General features: G+C 30.1%; 1 protein-coding gene across 1 annotated transcript; it reads right to left on the minus strand.

Moving 5' to 3' along the window:
- Positions 1–233: 233 nt before the first annotated feature.
- LOC140865049 (uncharacterized) lies at positions 234–1,316 on the minus strand. Its single transcript, XM_073269549.1, has one exon. The coding sequence runs from the start codon at positions 1,314–1,316 to the stop codon at positions 234–236; it is 1,083 nt and encodes a 360-aa protein (XP_073125650.1).
- Positions 1,317–15,536: the final 14,220 nt, after the last annotated feature.

Consider the following 15,536-nt stretch of genomic DNA (forward strand, 5'->3'; position numbering starts at 1 on the left):
TTCATGTCCAAAGTCCATATTCTATTCAAAATAATAAAATTAATAAGAATAAGAAAATATTCATAATAAAGACAATATGAAATAAATAACTTTTATTCATAATAAAAACAATTAAACCAACTTAATATTGTCTCAAATAAAAATAACTCAAAAACATTACACTTAAATAAATCAAAACATATAACTAAATGATAGATAAAATATTTAATAATTCTGCACACTGCCATCTCCAATCAAATGATCAATTCTCTCATCCGGGTTTTCAAAGAAATGGAGACATCGAAAGGTGCCGAGAAAGATGGGACTTGGCTTAAATCTTCACCTCGATAAATAAAATTGGTCTCTGTATCATTTGCCTTTTCTTTTGATGCTTGATAGAGATCAACAAGGTGTTTGGGCGTACGATAATTTTGATACCAATGCCCTTTTATTCCACATCTATAGCACTCATTTTCTGATTTCTTTGGCTTATTATTTTGATCACTTTCAACTTTCTTTCCTTGGTCATTACCCCATTTTTGGTAATTTGTATTCTTTTGATTGCTATGACTATAGTCACGTGGCTCTTCATGCCCACGATTATACGGATGAAAGCGTCCTCGACGACGCTCACGGCCACGGCCACGTCCACGACCACGACCACGTCCATGACCATGACCACGACCACGACCAACTTCGGTCTTATTTTGTTTCCTCTTTTCATCATGCATTGCCGCATTCACTCCAGGGAATGGGTTGGCTCCAGTGGGACGGATTTCATGATTTTTCATCAATAATTCATTATTTTGCTCAGCCACAAGCAAACATGAAATCAATTCAGAATACTTTTTGAAGTCTTTCTCTCTATACTGCTGTTGCAGGAGAACATTAGAGGCATGAAACGTGGAATACGTTTTTTTCAACAAATCATCATCCGTTATTTTCTCTCCACACAATTTCAATTGTGAACTGATGCGAAATAATGCAGAATTATATTCACTTACAAACTTAAAATCTTGTAAGCGCAAATGCATCCAGTCATAGCGTGCTTTTGGGAGAATCACGGTCTTTTGATGGCTATATCTCTCTTTCAAATTATTCCATAGATCAAGCGGATCTTTTATCCTCAAATACTCAATTTTCAAACCATCATAAAGATGGTGACGAAGGAATATCATAGCCTTTGCGCGATTTTGCGGTGATTCATTATTTTCATCTTTGATTGTATTTTCAATACCCATAGCATCTAGATGTATTTCAGCATCTAGTATCCAAGAGAGATAATTCTTGCCGGAGATATCAAGAGCGGCAAATTCAAGCTTTGAGATATTCGACATGATGAAATCTAAAAAAAAATTAAGAATCATATAATATTCATCAATAAATGATAAAATAAATTCGAACATGTATTTAAGATGATAATTCATGAAATAGACATAATTTAATAAAACAGACAAAATAATATGAGTTGAATTCATATATATGTTATGCTCATGCGTATGCATAGATTTAATAAATCAAATCACCAATCAAAATGCTAAAATCTGATAATGACGTATAACCAAGTAGCCATGCTTTTAATTCAATGAATTTAACAAAACAAAGAAAACATGAATTAATGGAAGACATCCACGTAAGTTAACATATGCAGTTTAACAAATAAAAAGAAGATGATGAACTAGTCACGTGTCACGAATGAGAAAAGCAAGCATGAAAAATTCACGAAGTGAACGATGAGATGCGTCTACTTTTCACGGTGATTTTTGTTAAAAGTGATAGCAAATCGTGCTGATAACGTGTTATAAAATAAAGGAGAAACTAATCAAAGAATATGCAAAGAAAACAAGTAAATTTAATATATTGAATGTGTTACATTAGTGACTTATTTATAGGTACAAGAAACTGGAGATAAGATCAAATAAATTGATATGATCACGATTCTATATCATCTCTTTGAGATTTGAATATAACTCTATAATAACTCAATCTTTGATTATCTTGACATCCATAATATTATAACATATGGATTGTTTTTTTTTTTGAAACCAAGTTTATGGATTGTTAAAATTATCTTAATCATGAATGTTTATGTGAAATTATTTTCCTCAAGTTGAAAACTTAGCGGAGGGAAAATTAGACATGTTTATGTAATTTCCATTTGAAAATACAAGTAAATTCAGTAGAAACTAATTCAAAAATTTTGTTTTCTCTTATATTTATCACAATTTTTTTTTATAATACTATCGATGTCCATGAAAAAAATATTATTTTATACTAAAAATATTGTTTTTCACTTTATGCATAAAACGAGTATAGATCGGATCAACCCGTCTTCCGTTTCACATAGAAACTATACCATTTATTTATTTATATATTTTTTTGAAAGGAATTTATTTATTTATATATACAACATACCTATATATATAAGCTTGTGAGTCACGATGACGTGTCAAGATAATCATTAATTTGTTTAATATAATCTTTGTTGGCCCCTTTGTCACTTCATGATGTCACACTTTTCCATATATTTTTAAAAATATATTACACTATTCTTCTCCTCAGAAAGATACCTTCGTGATTCAAAATAATAATAAAAAAAAAGATACTATTAACGGTCTTCACTTTTGTGAGGACACATATTTTAAAGACTTAAAATATATGTTCAGATAATTTTTTTTTTATAAAATGTCATTCAAATTTTTTTTTAATTTTTTTTTTCAAATACAGTTGTTAAATAACAATTAAAATGTGTTTTTTAAATTTTTTTCAGAATAAAAAAATCAGTTAGATGAAAATTAAAAGATTTTAGTTGTCCAAAAAAACATTCTTAATTATTTTTAACTAAAAATCATTTGTCTTATAGCTAAATGTTCTTTTTAACTTTAAAAATGATTTTATCTATTTAACTTTAAATTTTTTTTTATAAAATAGTTTATTTTTAAAATAATTTTTAAAACATTTTATAATTTTTTTTAAAAAAACAATAAAGTAGAATAAAAATATATCCATTCAAAATATATATATTTTTTTACAGCATATACGAATCAACTTTCACATAACGTAATTTATGTCATTTAGAATCAATAACATGAAAGAATTTGCTCCTATATATCCGAAGTTTTTTTAAAAAGTAAACGAACGTCCAGTTTATATAATTTGGGTCCAAGTAATTAGACTTGACTAATGTATGATTAAATTATATGTCAACCAATTCGATCATATGTTTATATTTTAATAATTTTTCTCATAATAGAAGTTTGTGTGTGGATGTGGATAATCAAATATACATCAAAGGTAATTAATTAATTTTGATTAGTTTATTTAAAGCAAATGTTTGAAATTGATTAATCATCTAAAATTTAGAATATTTTATCGCGAAAACTCCTCTAAGACTTTTTTAGATCATTTTTGCGATGTGGATATCCGAGACTCCGACTTGATCCACCATTAAAAATATTGATTTTTATGTCAACAATATTACTTTTAACTATATATATATATATATATATATGTGTGTGTGTGTGTGTGTGTGTCGTCGGTCGATACGTCTCGCGAAAATCTTACACATATTTTGTTTACCAGGTATATATTGATGGAGATGTCAAGGAAGTCTGTAAATCTTGAAATGTTATTTTTTTTTTCAGAATTGAAATGTTTAGTTTTTGGTGTGAAGTTTGCCAGTTTGGGATAGGCTCTTGAGATTCGAAAATTTGGTTTTTCTTTGCTACAGATTTTTCACTCCTTGACCTTAATTAATTATGTAGATTTGAGTTTTAATAAAAACGCAAACTTGCATATTGTGTGATACATAATTTTTTTTAGAACAACGATCAATATTTTTTTTAAAAAAATAAACATGACATATAACATTAAACCAAATCCGAAAAAATTACAGAGGAAATTAAAGTAGGAGATAGTGTAACTCTTCCTAATGACGATCAATCTTTATTTACGTTCAAACTCAAATACAATCATTTTATTCATAACAATGATAATTTCAACATCTATAATTGTTTTCCTGGTTTTTTCTTCATGTCCATAAATAATAAAAGGATCTTTTGTTGATCTTAAAATTTAATTATTCATTTTATTTCAAGATTTTGTAAGATATACAAAATGTTAGTCAATTTTTTTTAATAAGATCTATAAAAACTAACTGGATTTACGAAATGTTACAATCAATTGAGTGTTTAGAGGAGGTAAATAAATATTTTTAAAAAAAAATTCTACAACACTGACAAATAATGCAGTTCTTGGTAAAGTTAGCTAAACAAGACTTGATTTCTCAACTCTAAAAAACGGTCAAACCACAATAAGTGCGGAAAACGGTCCGATAGAATTTTTTTAGTTTATACTCAACTCAAGACAACACCAATAAGATAATAAGATGCAGTGTATCGATCCAACTCGGATCACATACTAACTAGCCGTATTAAGCATGCAATTAGCTTAATAACTAAAATGATTAAAATAACAGAGTTTATTGCGAAAACTTAAAAACCTAGTACATGATAAATCGGCGTCATACAATCGGTACTAAAAATCCAATGTATTCATACAACAATATTCACATAATTAACTGTAGGCATGTAATCTTATTATAAATGGTCTAGTACGAAAGTTTGAGTATACACCAAGTTTGAATATCCTCCCGCTCCGTCCAACTTGAGAGATGTCCCGTGGAATGAGATTTCCAAGGTAATACCAAGGATGTGAGCGACAATGGTTTAATACGAAAGTTTGAGTATACAAAACTAATATGATGCATGCATCATGAGATGACTGGGTGTCTGGTCAACTACCAAGTTCTACTCAGACTAAGCGCCAGATAGTATGTAGCACCATCTGAGAATCTGACCGGGGGTGGCTCACACACTCGTCTAGGTCATCGTAGTGTCAGTCTCCTCCATTGTGGTAACTCCCGGTGTTAGATAATATAACAGTTGTAGGGCTGAGTGACCCTACAAGAAAGACCATCTCGAAGAAGATACGACTCAACGTGTATGTACGCATGCAGTATGTATGAAAAGCAGTAAAACATGTATCATGACACATAAATACAACATATAAGCATGCATACCCAGCTGAAATCTCAATCAGTAATTATTACCTCTAGGTGATAGATTGAGTATAATAGGGCCTAGGTTCCAAACCTACAGTCATGTAGCTATCATATCATTAAATGTGCTTTCAAAGCCTTAACTAAGCTAACAAATATTTTTATTTTCTAATAATATTCTCAGACCACACATTCATCTGTCGTCAGCCCATTGATGTCGATAGCCCTATATTCAAGTAACGACTCCTTCGTTATTCTAGAAGCACATCACTATTGTCGGACCCTCAATATATAACCGAATCAAGAAATGAGTCATTGAAATTGTGAGTTGAAACTAAGCCTCGGAGTCCCTATTTATAGGCAGAGTTCGGATATTCTGAACTATGCATACTCGACACGTATCTGGGTGTGAGGTGTCTGAGTTCGGAAGCTCCGAACTCACTTTCGGACCTTCCGAACTCTGCATGCAGTGAATGAGTCATCAATGCAGGGACAACTCACGACAGCTAGCTTCGGAAGCTCCGATCAGGACTTCGGACCTTCTGATCTGCCACGTGGCATGCATCCAACCGTAGACTCATCGGCTTACTTGTCTGGTAGGGATCGGACATTCCGATCTCCAGTTCGGGCTTTCTTAACTGTTAAGTTGCATCCGATCTTGAACATTGCCTCCGAACATGTTCGGGCCTTTTGAACTGTCTTGTTTGAGAACTTGTCAAGGGTCCAGTTAAGTGCTTCTAAACTGCACTTCGGATCTTCCGAACTCTCCGATGGTTCCAAAGCTTTGAATTGTATCTTAAATCCAATTAAGCGCTTGATTTGTTTGGTTAGTAACTTTTGATCATTTTATTGACTTAATATAGGGTACGAGTTACTACGTGAAGTCAGGTAAGTAACACAAGATATATGGAAGTTCTAATGCAAAAATCCTTCTACGTCTTTGATCCCCTTGTTCCACTTAAGAAGGAATGTACTATAAGATTTTGGTTTATACAACTCTTGTATACAATCCACTTCAATTTTAGGACTTATCCATTACCTAAATTGGAACTCCTAGTAAACCTATGATTAAGACAGCACGTCTGATATCCAAACAACACAAAGAAACATAAATGATTTGAATCCGTAGACTCAAACTATCAAACAACTCATCAAGTGATTCTTGACAGAAGCGGTTGAGTAAGTTTATAGAATCCTAGTCGATCCTTGGTGATCTGGTATATCTTGAGAGAGGATTTTGAAGAGAACTCGGTATATGAAGCTTTTTGAGTGCTCAGAAAATTCTTTAAGGATGCAAGCTTTGAAAGTCTCTGACAAGTTTGAAATCTCAAGCGTTTGTTCTATATGTGAACTCTCTCTTGCCATCCTTCTTTTATAGTGCATTTTTCATTGTCTTATTTAATGTTCGATTGTAGCCTCATTAATAATAAAAACATTGTTGTCTTCGCCCTTTCTTGAAGGATAATACAATTCACTAAATGAGTAGTTTGACATATTCAAATGCGGAAACAGACAAAACTGCAATAAAACTCTACACTATGTCTTTTTTGGGAAACATTATGATCTTCCGACTTCTTGTATGTTGAGCATGATCAATCAAACAACTTTTCTTGTTACAGTATGTGAGATCCTTATGAAAAGTGTAGCTTATATCAGAAGAAAACTTTACTCAACCGTTTTCAAAATATGCTACAAAATAGTGAATGGTTGAGTAACCCTTGTTAAGTTGTCTGCTTGGAACGGTTAATAATTTTTTAATGATGAATTTGTTTAAAAGAAATTGTTTTGTATATTATTTAAATTTTAAAAATATTTCCAAACACAACTATAATATTTTGAGTTAGTAAAGTTTTAGATAACTTATTAGAAACTATCAAGGAATTTAGGTAGTATTTGTGAGAGTTTTCAGAAAGCACTTTTTAGTTTTTTATAACAAAATTTCACGAAATTTCAAAATTTTATAAAAGAAAATATGAGAAGTGATTCATAGAAGTTATCCTAAAACACTACTTTTCTAAGATTGATTGAAGGGTAACATTGTAAAATTATAGCAAAACAGGGCCGTCTCCAGAATATAGAGGCCCTAGGCAAATATTCAAGGGATAGAGCTATATAATTTTTTTTAATTAAACATCGATACAATCACTTCATCTAAAAATCAAATTTTCAAAATTTTGTAACTAAAAATAATAACATAAACAATTGAATCGAAATATAAAAAATAAAACTAAAACTAAAAAAAAACTTGATGAATTCTCAAATCTCATTAGTCAGAGATGAATTAATGCATAATACAAATAGAATAAGAATCTCCTAATTAAAAAAAAAGCATAAATAATATATTTTTGTCACAACAAATCTGACAAAAAATATAAATTATAATTTAAATAGTAACTTAAACAAGGAATAATTATAATCTAATTAAGTAAAAATCATTCTCATTGTCGAATAAGCAAATTACAAGATTCTAGTATATCGAGACCAAAAATTAAATCAATTAAAAAAAATCAACCGCAATACAAAAATACACAAAAATAAATCTCATTCAATAAATAAACTAAAGATGTTTGGCCCAATTTGAATAAACTAATTCATTTGAGTGGATCAATTTAACGAAAAAAAGAGAATTTTGTTTAAATAGAAAGATATATATTCTTTACTAAATAAATGATGGAAAAAAATACAAAAAATTGACCACGATTTCGAATTTAAACAAAATAAATAGATTCACGTAATATTTTAAATATATACAAAAAATAATACTTAAAAAAATTTTAAAAAAAATTGAGGCCCCCGCCAAGAAGAGGCCCTAGGCGGCCGCCTAGGCCGCTTCTCCTTGGAGCCGGCACTGTAGCAAAACCCATAAAAATAGAGTGTGTTTAATAAAAATTGGAGTGTAACAATACTCCATTTTTTTTATCACAAAAACTTATATAAGATTATTCCACCGATAAATTTTGTGGAACAAATATCCAATCCAACCTAAATTATAAAAATATATTATTTTTAACTATAAATATGAATCGTCGTCTCGATTTATATCTCACAAAATATGTGAGATCTTCTCAAAGAGAATTATTATTTCTTGTATATATGTGTGTTATCGATGGAACGCAAACAAACTCAACCTTGTCACGCACACAACTACAAAGATTGGTCCACTTTTCCAAACTCAAGCACGCTCCCACTCCAACGCTGTGATGTTGATGTTGTCGAATCACTCGTGTCATGTCCCAATTAGTTCACAAATAAGATTCAATCAATGTATACCATTGTTCCTTAATTGACACGTTTTATAAATTGCAAAATTGTTCCTCTTATGACACTTTTTATAAATTGCAAAATTGCTAGCTCCTCTTAATTTTATAATTATCATACGTCCTATTATATATAAAAATCTAAAATAATTTGTTACAAAATTATTTTTATTCCACATATTGATTACAAGCTTAGTGAAAACTTATAAAAACAAATTAAAGAACTAAACAAGCACGTAACACATGTTTCAAAGTGTTGGTTATCTTTACTATCAGACAAAATTGGCAATTTTAGTCTTGCATGTAATAAAATGTACTTTTCTTACTCATGTATCTTTTTTTTTTTAAAATTATTATAGTACCGTAACCATGTTTTGATTATCAATTTGAGTCATTCTAGTAAAAATAATATAAATATTTTTTTTTAAGAATCATATAAATAATTGATTAATTTTATTATTACTTTTTTTATATATAATTTCTTTGTTAATACACGTGCATGTTACGAGAAATATACATTTTCTTTAAACACATAATTATAAAAATTTAACATTGTTAGAATCGGGCACGGTGTGTAGAGGGGGTGAATACATACTTTTAAAATATTTTGAGCTACAATAGCTCGGTTCTTGAAATATTGAGCACCGATGAGTTAAATCGAGTTTGATTTTCAAACCAAGCGGAAGACACTCGAAATAATCCTTCGTATAAACTAATTTAACATTTTATAAATCATTTTAAAAGGATGCAAGTTGAAATAATGAAAATGGTTTGGTTGAAGCATTTTATCAAACACTTTGTATGCTATGAAGAACACAAAAAATGCTTCAACAATGGATCTTAAAAATCAGTGGCGTAAGTAAAATAAATGCGATAAATAGACTCGGATTTGTTTATGGGTGTTCGGAGATTTCAACAACTCCTACGTTGTAAAGACTTACCCACTGCTCAAATAAGAACTCCTAGTCACTCAAATGATTGTAGGCTGCAATCTCACAATCCACATAATATTTAACGTCTTTATGCCAAAACTACAAACACAATCTTTAACGTCTTTGTGTTAAGACTCTCACTCAACTAATCTATGAAATACATCTATCTTTTATATGTGAGTGAGTTGGGTGTGAAAAACTTGACATTTCACGCTCAAGAATTCTGATGTGTTCTTCACACCTTGGGCTTTGCTCTCAACTAGTTGATTTATTCAAGTAGGCTACTCATGCTTTGAATCTCCTTCAAAAGCTTGTGTTTGGACTCCAAGATATTGTATTTATAGGCTCCAAGAGTGATATAGCCGTTAGACACAGAAATAGAGCCGTTAAAATACTTTTGTATTGTTTCTGTATTTTTTCTGGAGCTAAACTGAATTTCACTAAACTGATCTTAATTAAAACTGATCTTGCTAAACTGAAATTTGGTGCAAAACTGAACTTGGAGTAGTTTGGGTGCTGTAGCAGTTGAGAAAACTCAGTTTCGCAATAGTCAGCAAGCTTCAGTTTCGTAGCAATTTGGTGAGGTAAATTGAATTGTTAAACTAGATGAAGTTTGGCATGATCCGTTGATATCTGGGAAATGTGATGAATACAAAAGTTGTAGCCCTTGATTTAGCTTTCCAACGCCAACAAAATGAATCAATTCGGAGTTCATATGCAAAATTTATGCTCGAAATACCAGAGCTGCTCAAAATCGGTTTAGCACAAAACCAGTTGAGTGCATATGAGTAGTTTAGTGTTATATCTCTTGATTCGTTGATTTATGGGCAAAGTGATAAACATGAAAGTTGTAGTCCTTTATCTTATATTTCCATGGAATCAAGAATCACTCAATTTGGAGTTCATATGCAAAAGTTATGCTTAATAAACCAGACTGTTCCAGAAATTATGCTTTGCAGAATTTTTGTTCCAAACCAGTAAATTTAACGCAGTTTATCATCTACTTAGGATCCGATTCAGTCTTTTACTTGTGAATATGATTTGTAGATAATTGTCTTATATTTCCAACTCATGGTGAATCGTTCCATTCGGATAATCTAGCTGCAAGATATGGCCAAAATACCGGAACTGCTCGAGGTAAACTGATTCTGTTTTTCTGTTAAACTGATGCAAATCAGTTTGGAATTGCGACGTCCGTTTGACCAAGATAACATCCGTTTTTGCTCAACTTATGTGAAATAGAATATGTTTTAAATTGAGTTTTCTTTGTATTCATGTTGGCATATAATCATTTGCATCTCTAATTTATGAGATATCATCAAAATAATAGAGCTTGTCAGAGATTCAGTTTGTTAACTTCAAGCTTTGGGCTTGCATCTTGAGTTTTGCAACTTGACACTAGAGTAAATATGTTAGAAATATAATAATAAGTTTTGTTATCATCAAAATCAGGACTGCTTGTATTCTAAAATCCAACAAACATGATAGCAGTTATTTAATCCTACAAGAAAAATGACTAAAATTGATCATTCTTACAAGATTATAATTGATTGAGTGAAAGACAAAAAGGTCTTAAAATGTCAAACATCAATACTAAAATTGGCATTTTGTTTTATTATTATATAATACTTGAGCGCATGATAATAACTGTGTGCCGATGCGAAATCAAAATTTATTTTCAATTTTACCCTACATAATATTTACAATATAAACTTTGATGATATAGGGTATTAGTAAATACTATGTAATATATAATTGGATGATACATGGTATCTTATCTCGAAACTCACATGCGCAGTTGTTAATTATTTTTAAAAATATTTATTTTATCTAATAATTAAATCATGTGAGCATTTGAAAGCTTAACATTGAGTAACTATATATATTAAACTCAAAAAAGTTGACTCCGAAAGAGACTTCTCTATATGAGTCAGATGTTCATTGACCGACTATATTAAACTTGAATCTACAAGATGGATAATATTGGTAGGTTGATGTGACATGATAGCTTTAATAACTGCAAGTAACCCATGGAAGCTTTGATAATTGCCAGACCACCCTTTAATATACATGACAATATATTACCCATTTTCTACACATTGATTATAAATTTACCCCTATTTCACATACTTTCAGAAAATATTAAGCGACCATAACAAAATGACAAAGATGTGAAGTTTAATTGTATATAAAAATTGATCGATTTTTTTTTTTAAATAAAATAAAACTATTGCTCAAGCATGTGCAGAGAAATACGAGTTACAAATTGTGATACTTTAAAGATTAAAATAGCAAGTTATGTTTCGTTTCTTGGAATGACGACTAAATCGAATGGCCATAATTAGACCTGGCCAAGGGTTGGGTTTAACTCAGACCTGACCCAAAACCGGCCTATGTTCAACGGGTTGGTTAATCGGGTCAACGGGTTTGACCTGGAACCATGACTGGCCGACCATTAGGCGGTCCGGTTACGGTTTATTGGGTGTCAAATCCGTTGACCCATCGGGTCCGACCCGACGGGTTGTTTGGGTTGACCCGACAGGTTAGCCCATTTTTTAAAAATGTATATATGTATATATATATATATATATATATAATATGATAAAATTCGAGTGAGTGTGATTGAATATAATGAAATATAATAAATTTTTTTTATATAAGACTAGTTTATTGTTGTGTGCTTGTATAATATTTTTATAATCAGTTTGATTTATATTCAAATAAGAGTAATATCATAGTTGTAAAAATTATTGAGGGACTAAATTGGAATTTGAAATGTCGAAATTTTAAAAAATAAAAATAAAACAAAAGCGTAATATCTACTCAAATAAGAGCAATTTTGATTTTAAAAAAAATATGGTGTCTAAGAGGCATATTCTTTATATATAGGAGAAAATATTGAAAATTAAAATATTATATATTATTTCTTGAATAAACGTAATAGATTTTTTTGTTAAGATAATGAAATATTTGATAGAGTTTTTATAAGTTCAATTGTGCAATGACTTTTTTAAAAAATTTATTTATATTCTTTAAATATGTATTTTAAAATAATTTTTTTAAAAAATAAAAGGGTCGTCCTGGACTCGGAACCGACGGTTCCACGACCCGAACCGAAATCGACCACGAGAGGACCGGTTAAGAGTAGGTATTTTGCTGACCCGGACCCGACCCGTGGCCAAGTCTACCAAAAAAAAAAAACCACTTTACTTTCAAAACAAATTATTCAACTTCAATTCAATGATTATCCAAACTAATCACCAAAACTAGTCTTGAGTATTGAAAAAACTGGATATACTACTTATAGATGTGGTTATTGCATATTTATATGGTTTTCTTGACAGTGACATATACAAGATAACATTCTCAATAAATTTGCAAAAGTTGTTGTATGAATTAACAATCTGGGCGCATTGGGTAAAATCGTCTTCGCGATTATTTACTACAAGAAGGTTATATGAACGATGACGAATATTTTTAGTTTTTAAAAAGTGTACACATAAATTATTATTAATAAAACAATAAACTATCGTATAAACACCTCTACCATTAACTAGCAACTCACGTTTGAATAGAGAAAAGAAATTTAATTTCTTTCTTCGTTATTATTTTAATTCATTTTTGTTGTTCTTTATTGGTATTCAACTAATGACTTTTATTAATTAGTCAAATGAAATATGAATATTTGAATGATACTTTAATTCCATTTTTGTTGTTCTTTATCGGTATTCAACTAATGACTTTTATCAATTAGTCAAATGAAATATGAATATTTGAATGATACTTTAATTCTTTATATTAAAATAGATAAATATATATTTTGTATCTTGTTGAATATAATTGTTATTAATTATTTCAAGAAAATTTCAAGTTGTAAGGAACATTCTAAATTAGATATGAATTTAAAAATATTACTTATATTTTATTATTATATTTTAATTTTTTTTATGAATGATTATATATATATGATGATACTTTCTGTTACATCAAACATGAGATTGTTTTATTTATCAAAATTAAAATTTATCTTTATTAGGATATGCAGTTGCCGGTTTTTCATATTCAAACAAAACTAATTTCCAAACAGGTTATGTACATGTGTTTATAATATGATGATGCACTGTTATATCATGGAAATCAACGAAATAAGGTTTAACGTTAACATAATCAAATCACTCTGAAATCATTGTAATGCATGAAGCAAGTCGAAAGTACTTGACTTAAATCCATGATACAACATATTCAAGAATCATGCAAAATACAAAAAATAAATATAGTTTGATGACTATATTTGAAGATAATGTTACTTGCATTGTACAATAAAAAAAAGAATATATTAAAAGTGATAGAACAAAGCATATTCCGCAAAAAAATTCTTAACACATGAACACCAAGAGAAAAATCATATTGATGTCCATCAAATTCATTCTAGCAACAACATAGCCGATTTATTCACAAAAGCATTGCCGACGTCAAAATTCAAGATAATTGTGCATAAGATAGAAACCCATCAATTAAAAGATCTTTGGGTAATTGAAATTAGAAGAATATATATTATTGTTCTTTTTCATTTTCGTTCAGCCTTTACTCATTACAGTATGTTTGAATGCTTAAAAAATAGAATTTGGATTTAGAATTGGAATTGGAATTGTATTTGAATTTTAAAATCATAGAATTCAAATTTCATTTTGGTGTTTGGAAAAAAAGTTAAAATACATATTGAAATTTAATAGCATAAATTTTAAGAAAGTGATATTTTGAAAAAAAAATTGTTAAGAAAACTTAAATTTATAACTAAAGTTTATAAATTTATTATTAGAAATAATTATTTTATTTTTATAAACTCAAATACCATGAAATCCGACCAATTTTGTAAGGATTTCATTTAGTTAAATGAAATCCCATGAAATCCCATCAAATACCAATCCTATTTTAGAATTTCATTTTTCCAAACACTAAAACAGTGTTTGCAAATCTAAATTCCACCAAATTTCATCCAAATCCTGCACCAAACACAGTGTAAGTTCTTGGTTCAGCCTTTACTCATTAAGTTTTATTGATAAGGTACGAATCAACATAAAATTATCCATCAATCATATAAATAAAAAGATGAGTGTTTTATATAAGATGATTTGATCGATTCATAAATCAATGAAATCTTCTTTTTATGCATCAATATCTCTAATCTCTACCTTATGAATAGGATGTCTAATTGAAATATTCCTATATTCATATTAGTATTAAATCTGTAATCTCTATCTTAGGAATAGAATGTCTAATTGAAATATTCCTATATTCAAAATATTAATAATAATAATAATAATAATAATAATAATAATAATAATAATATATAACTCAATTCTTTCTTCAATACATATATAGAATCTGGTTCGCATGCACGAGTGGCGGGCAAATTCAATTTCCACTGCTGCTGCGAAGCCTCCTTCCTTCTCCATTGCAGCAAACTCATTGGAGGAACGATATCTCAGGACTCCGAAGAATTCCCAAAATATATGCGATAGTTTCATATTATGCCATCTACAGAGGCTCCAATCATGGCGTCTCACAATCCCATTCTCCATCTCTCGCTTCATCTCAACTCAACAACACTTTGCTGTTCAAGAATTCCCAGTTTTCCAAGATTTCTACATGGACATATCGCAGCAGTACTGCGATGCCTTGAAAGCCTCCGCTTATCAGAAATCCACGTGTACGACGCAAAGAATCCACGCCAGCCTTTTTGCAGAATCATCTAATGAACGCATATTCCAGGTGCGGGTTGAGTAATGATGCTTTCAGGGTGTTCTTGGAGATTGAGTGTCCAAATGTGTTTAGTTGGAACACGATGATTAATGGGTTTGCGGATTCGGGTTTGATGTCTGAGGCGGATAAGTTGTTTGACGAAATGCCCGAGAGAGATACTGATATGAATGAATTTAATAGGATTAGGAAGAAAGAAAGACAAAGGAATAAGATTATTGAAACTCAAAAATAGTTAGTTTTTCATTCGATAAGCTTCAGACTATTTACATTAGTCTTACAATGAAGTACTAATACTAAAATTAAGGAATAAACTACCCACTAAGCTAAAGATCAGCCATAATTAGATAGAATAAACAATTAATTAAATATGCATCTCCTTGACCAAATCTTCCACTATCTCCACTGATTTATGCTCCACCTCCTCATACGTGTCACTTGTATGGCCTTGTGAGTAATGACACATAACATTGCCCCCCTCTTCAACATCCTTGTTCGCAAGAAGAAAGTTAGGAAATGACTTGGAAAAACGACGCACATTTTCCCAGG

The sequence above is a fragment of the Henckelia pumila genome, chromosome 1 (genome assembly GCF_033568475.1).
Source record: "Henckelia pumila isolate YLH828 chromosome 1, ASM3356847v2, whole genome shotgun sequence".
Classification (NCBI taxonomy): Eukaryota; Viridiplantae; Streptophyta; class Magnoliopsida; order Lamiales; family Gesneriaceae; genus Henckelia; species Henckelia pumila.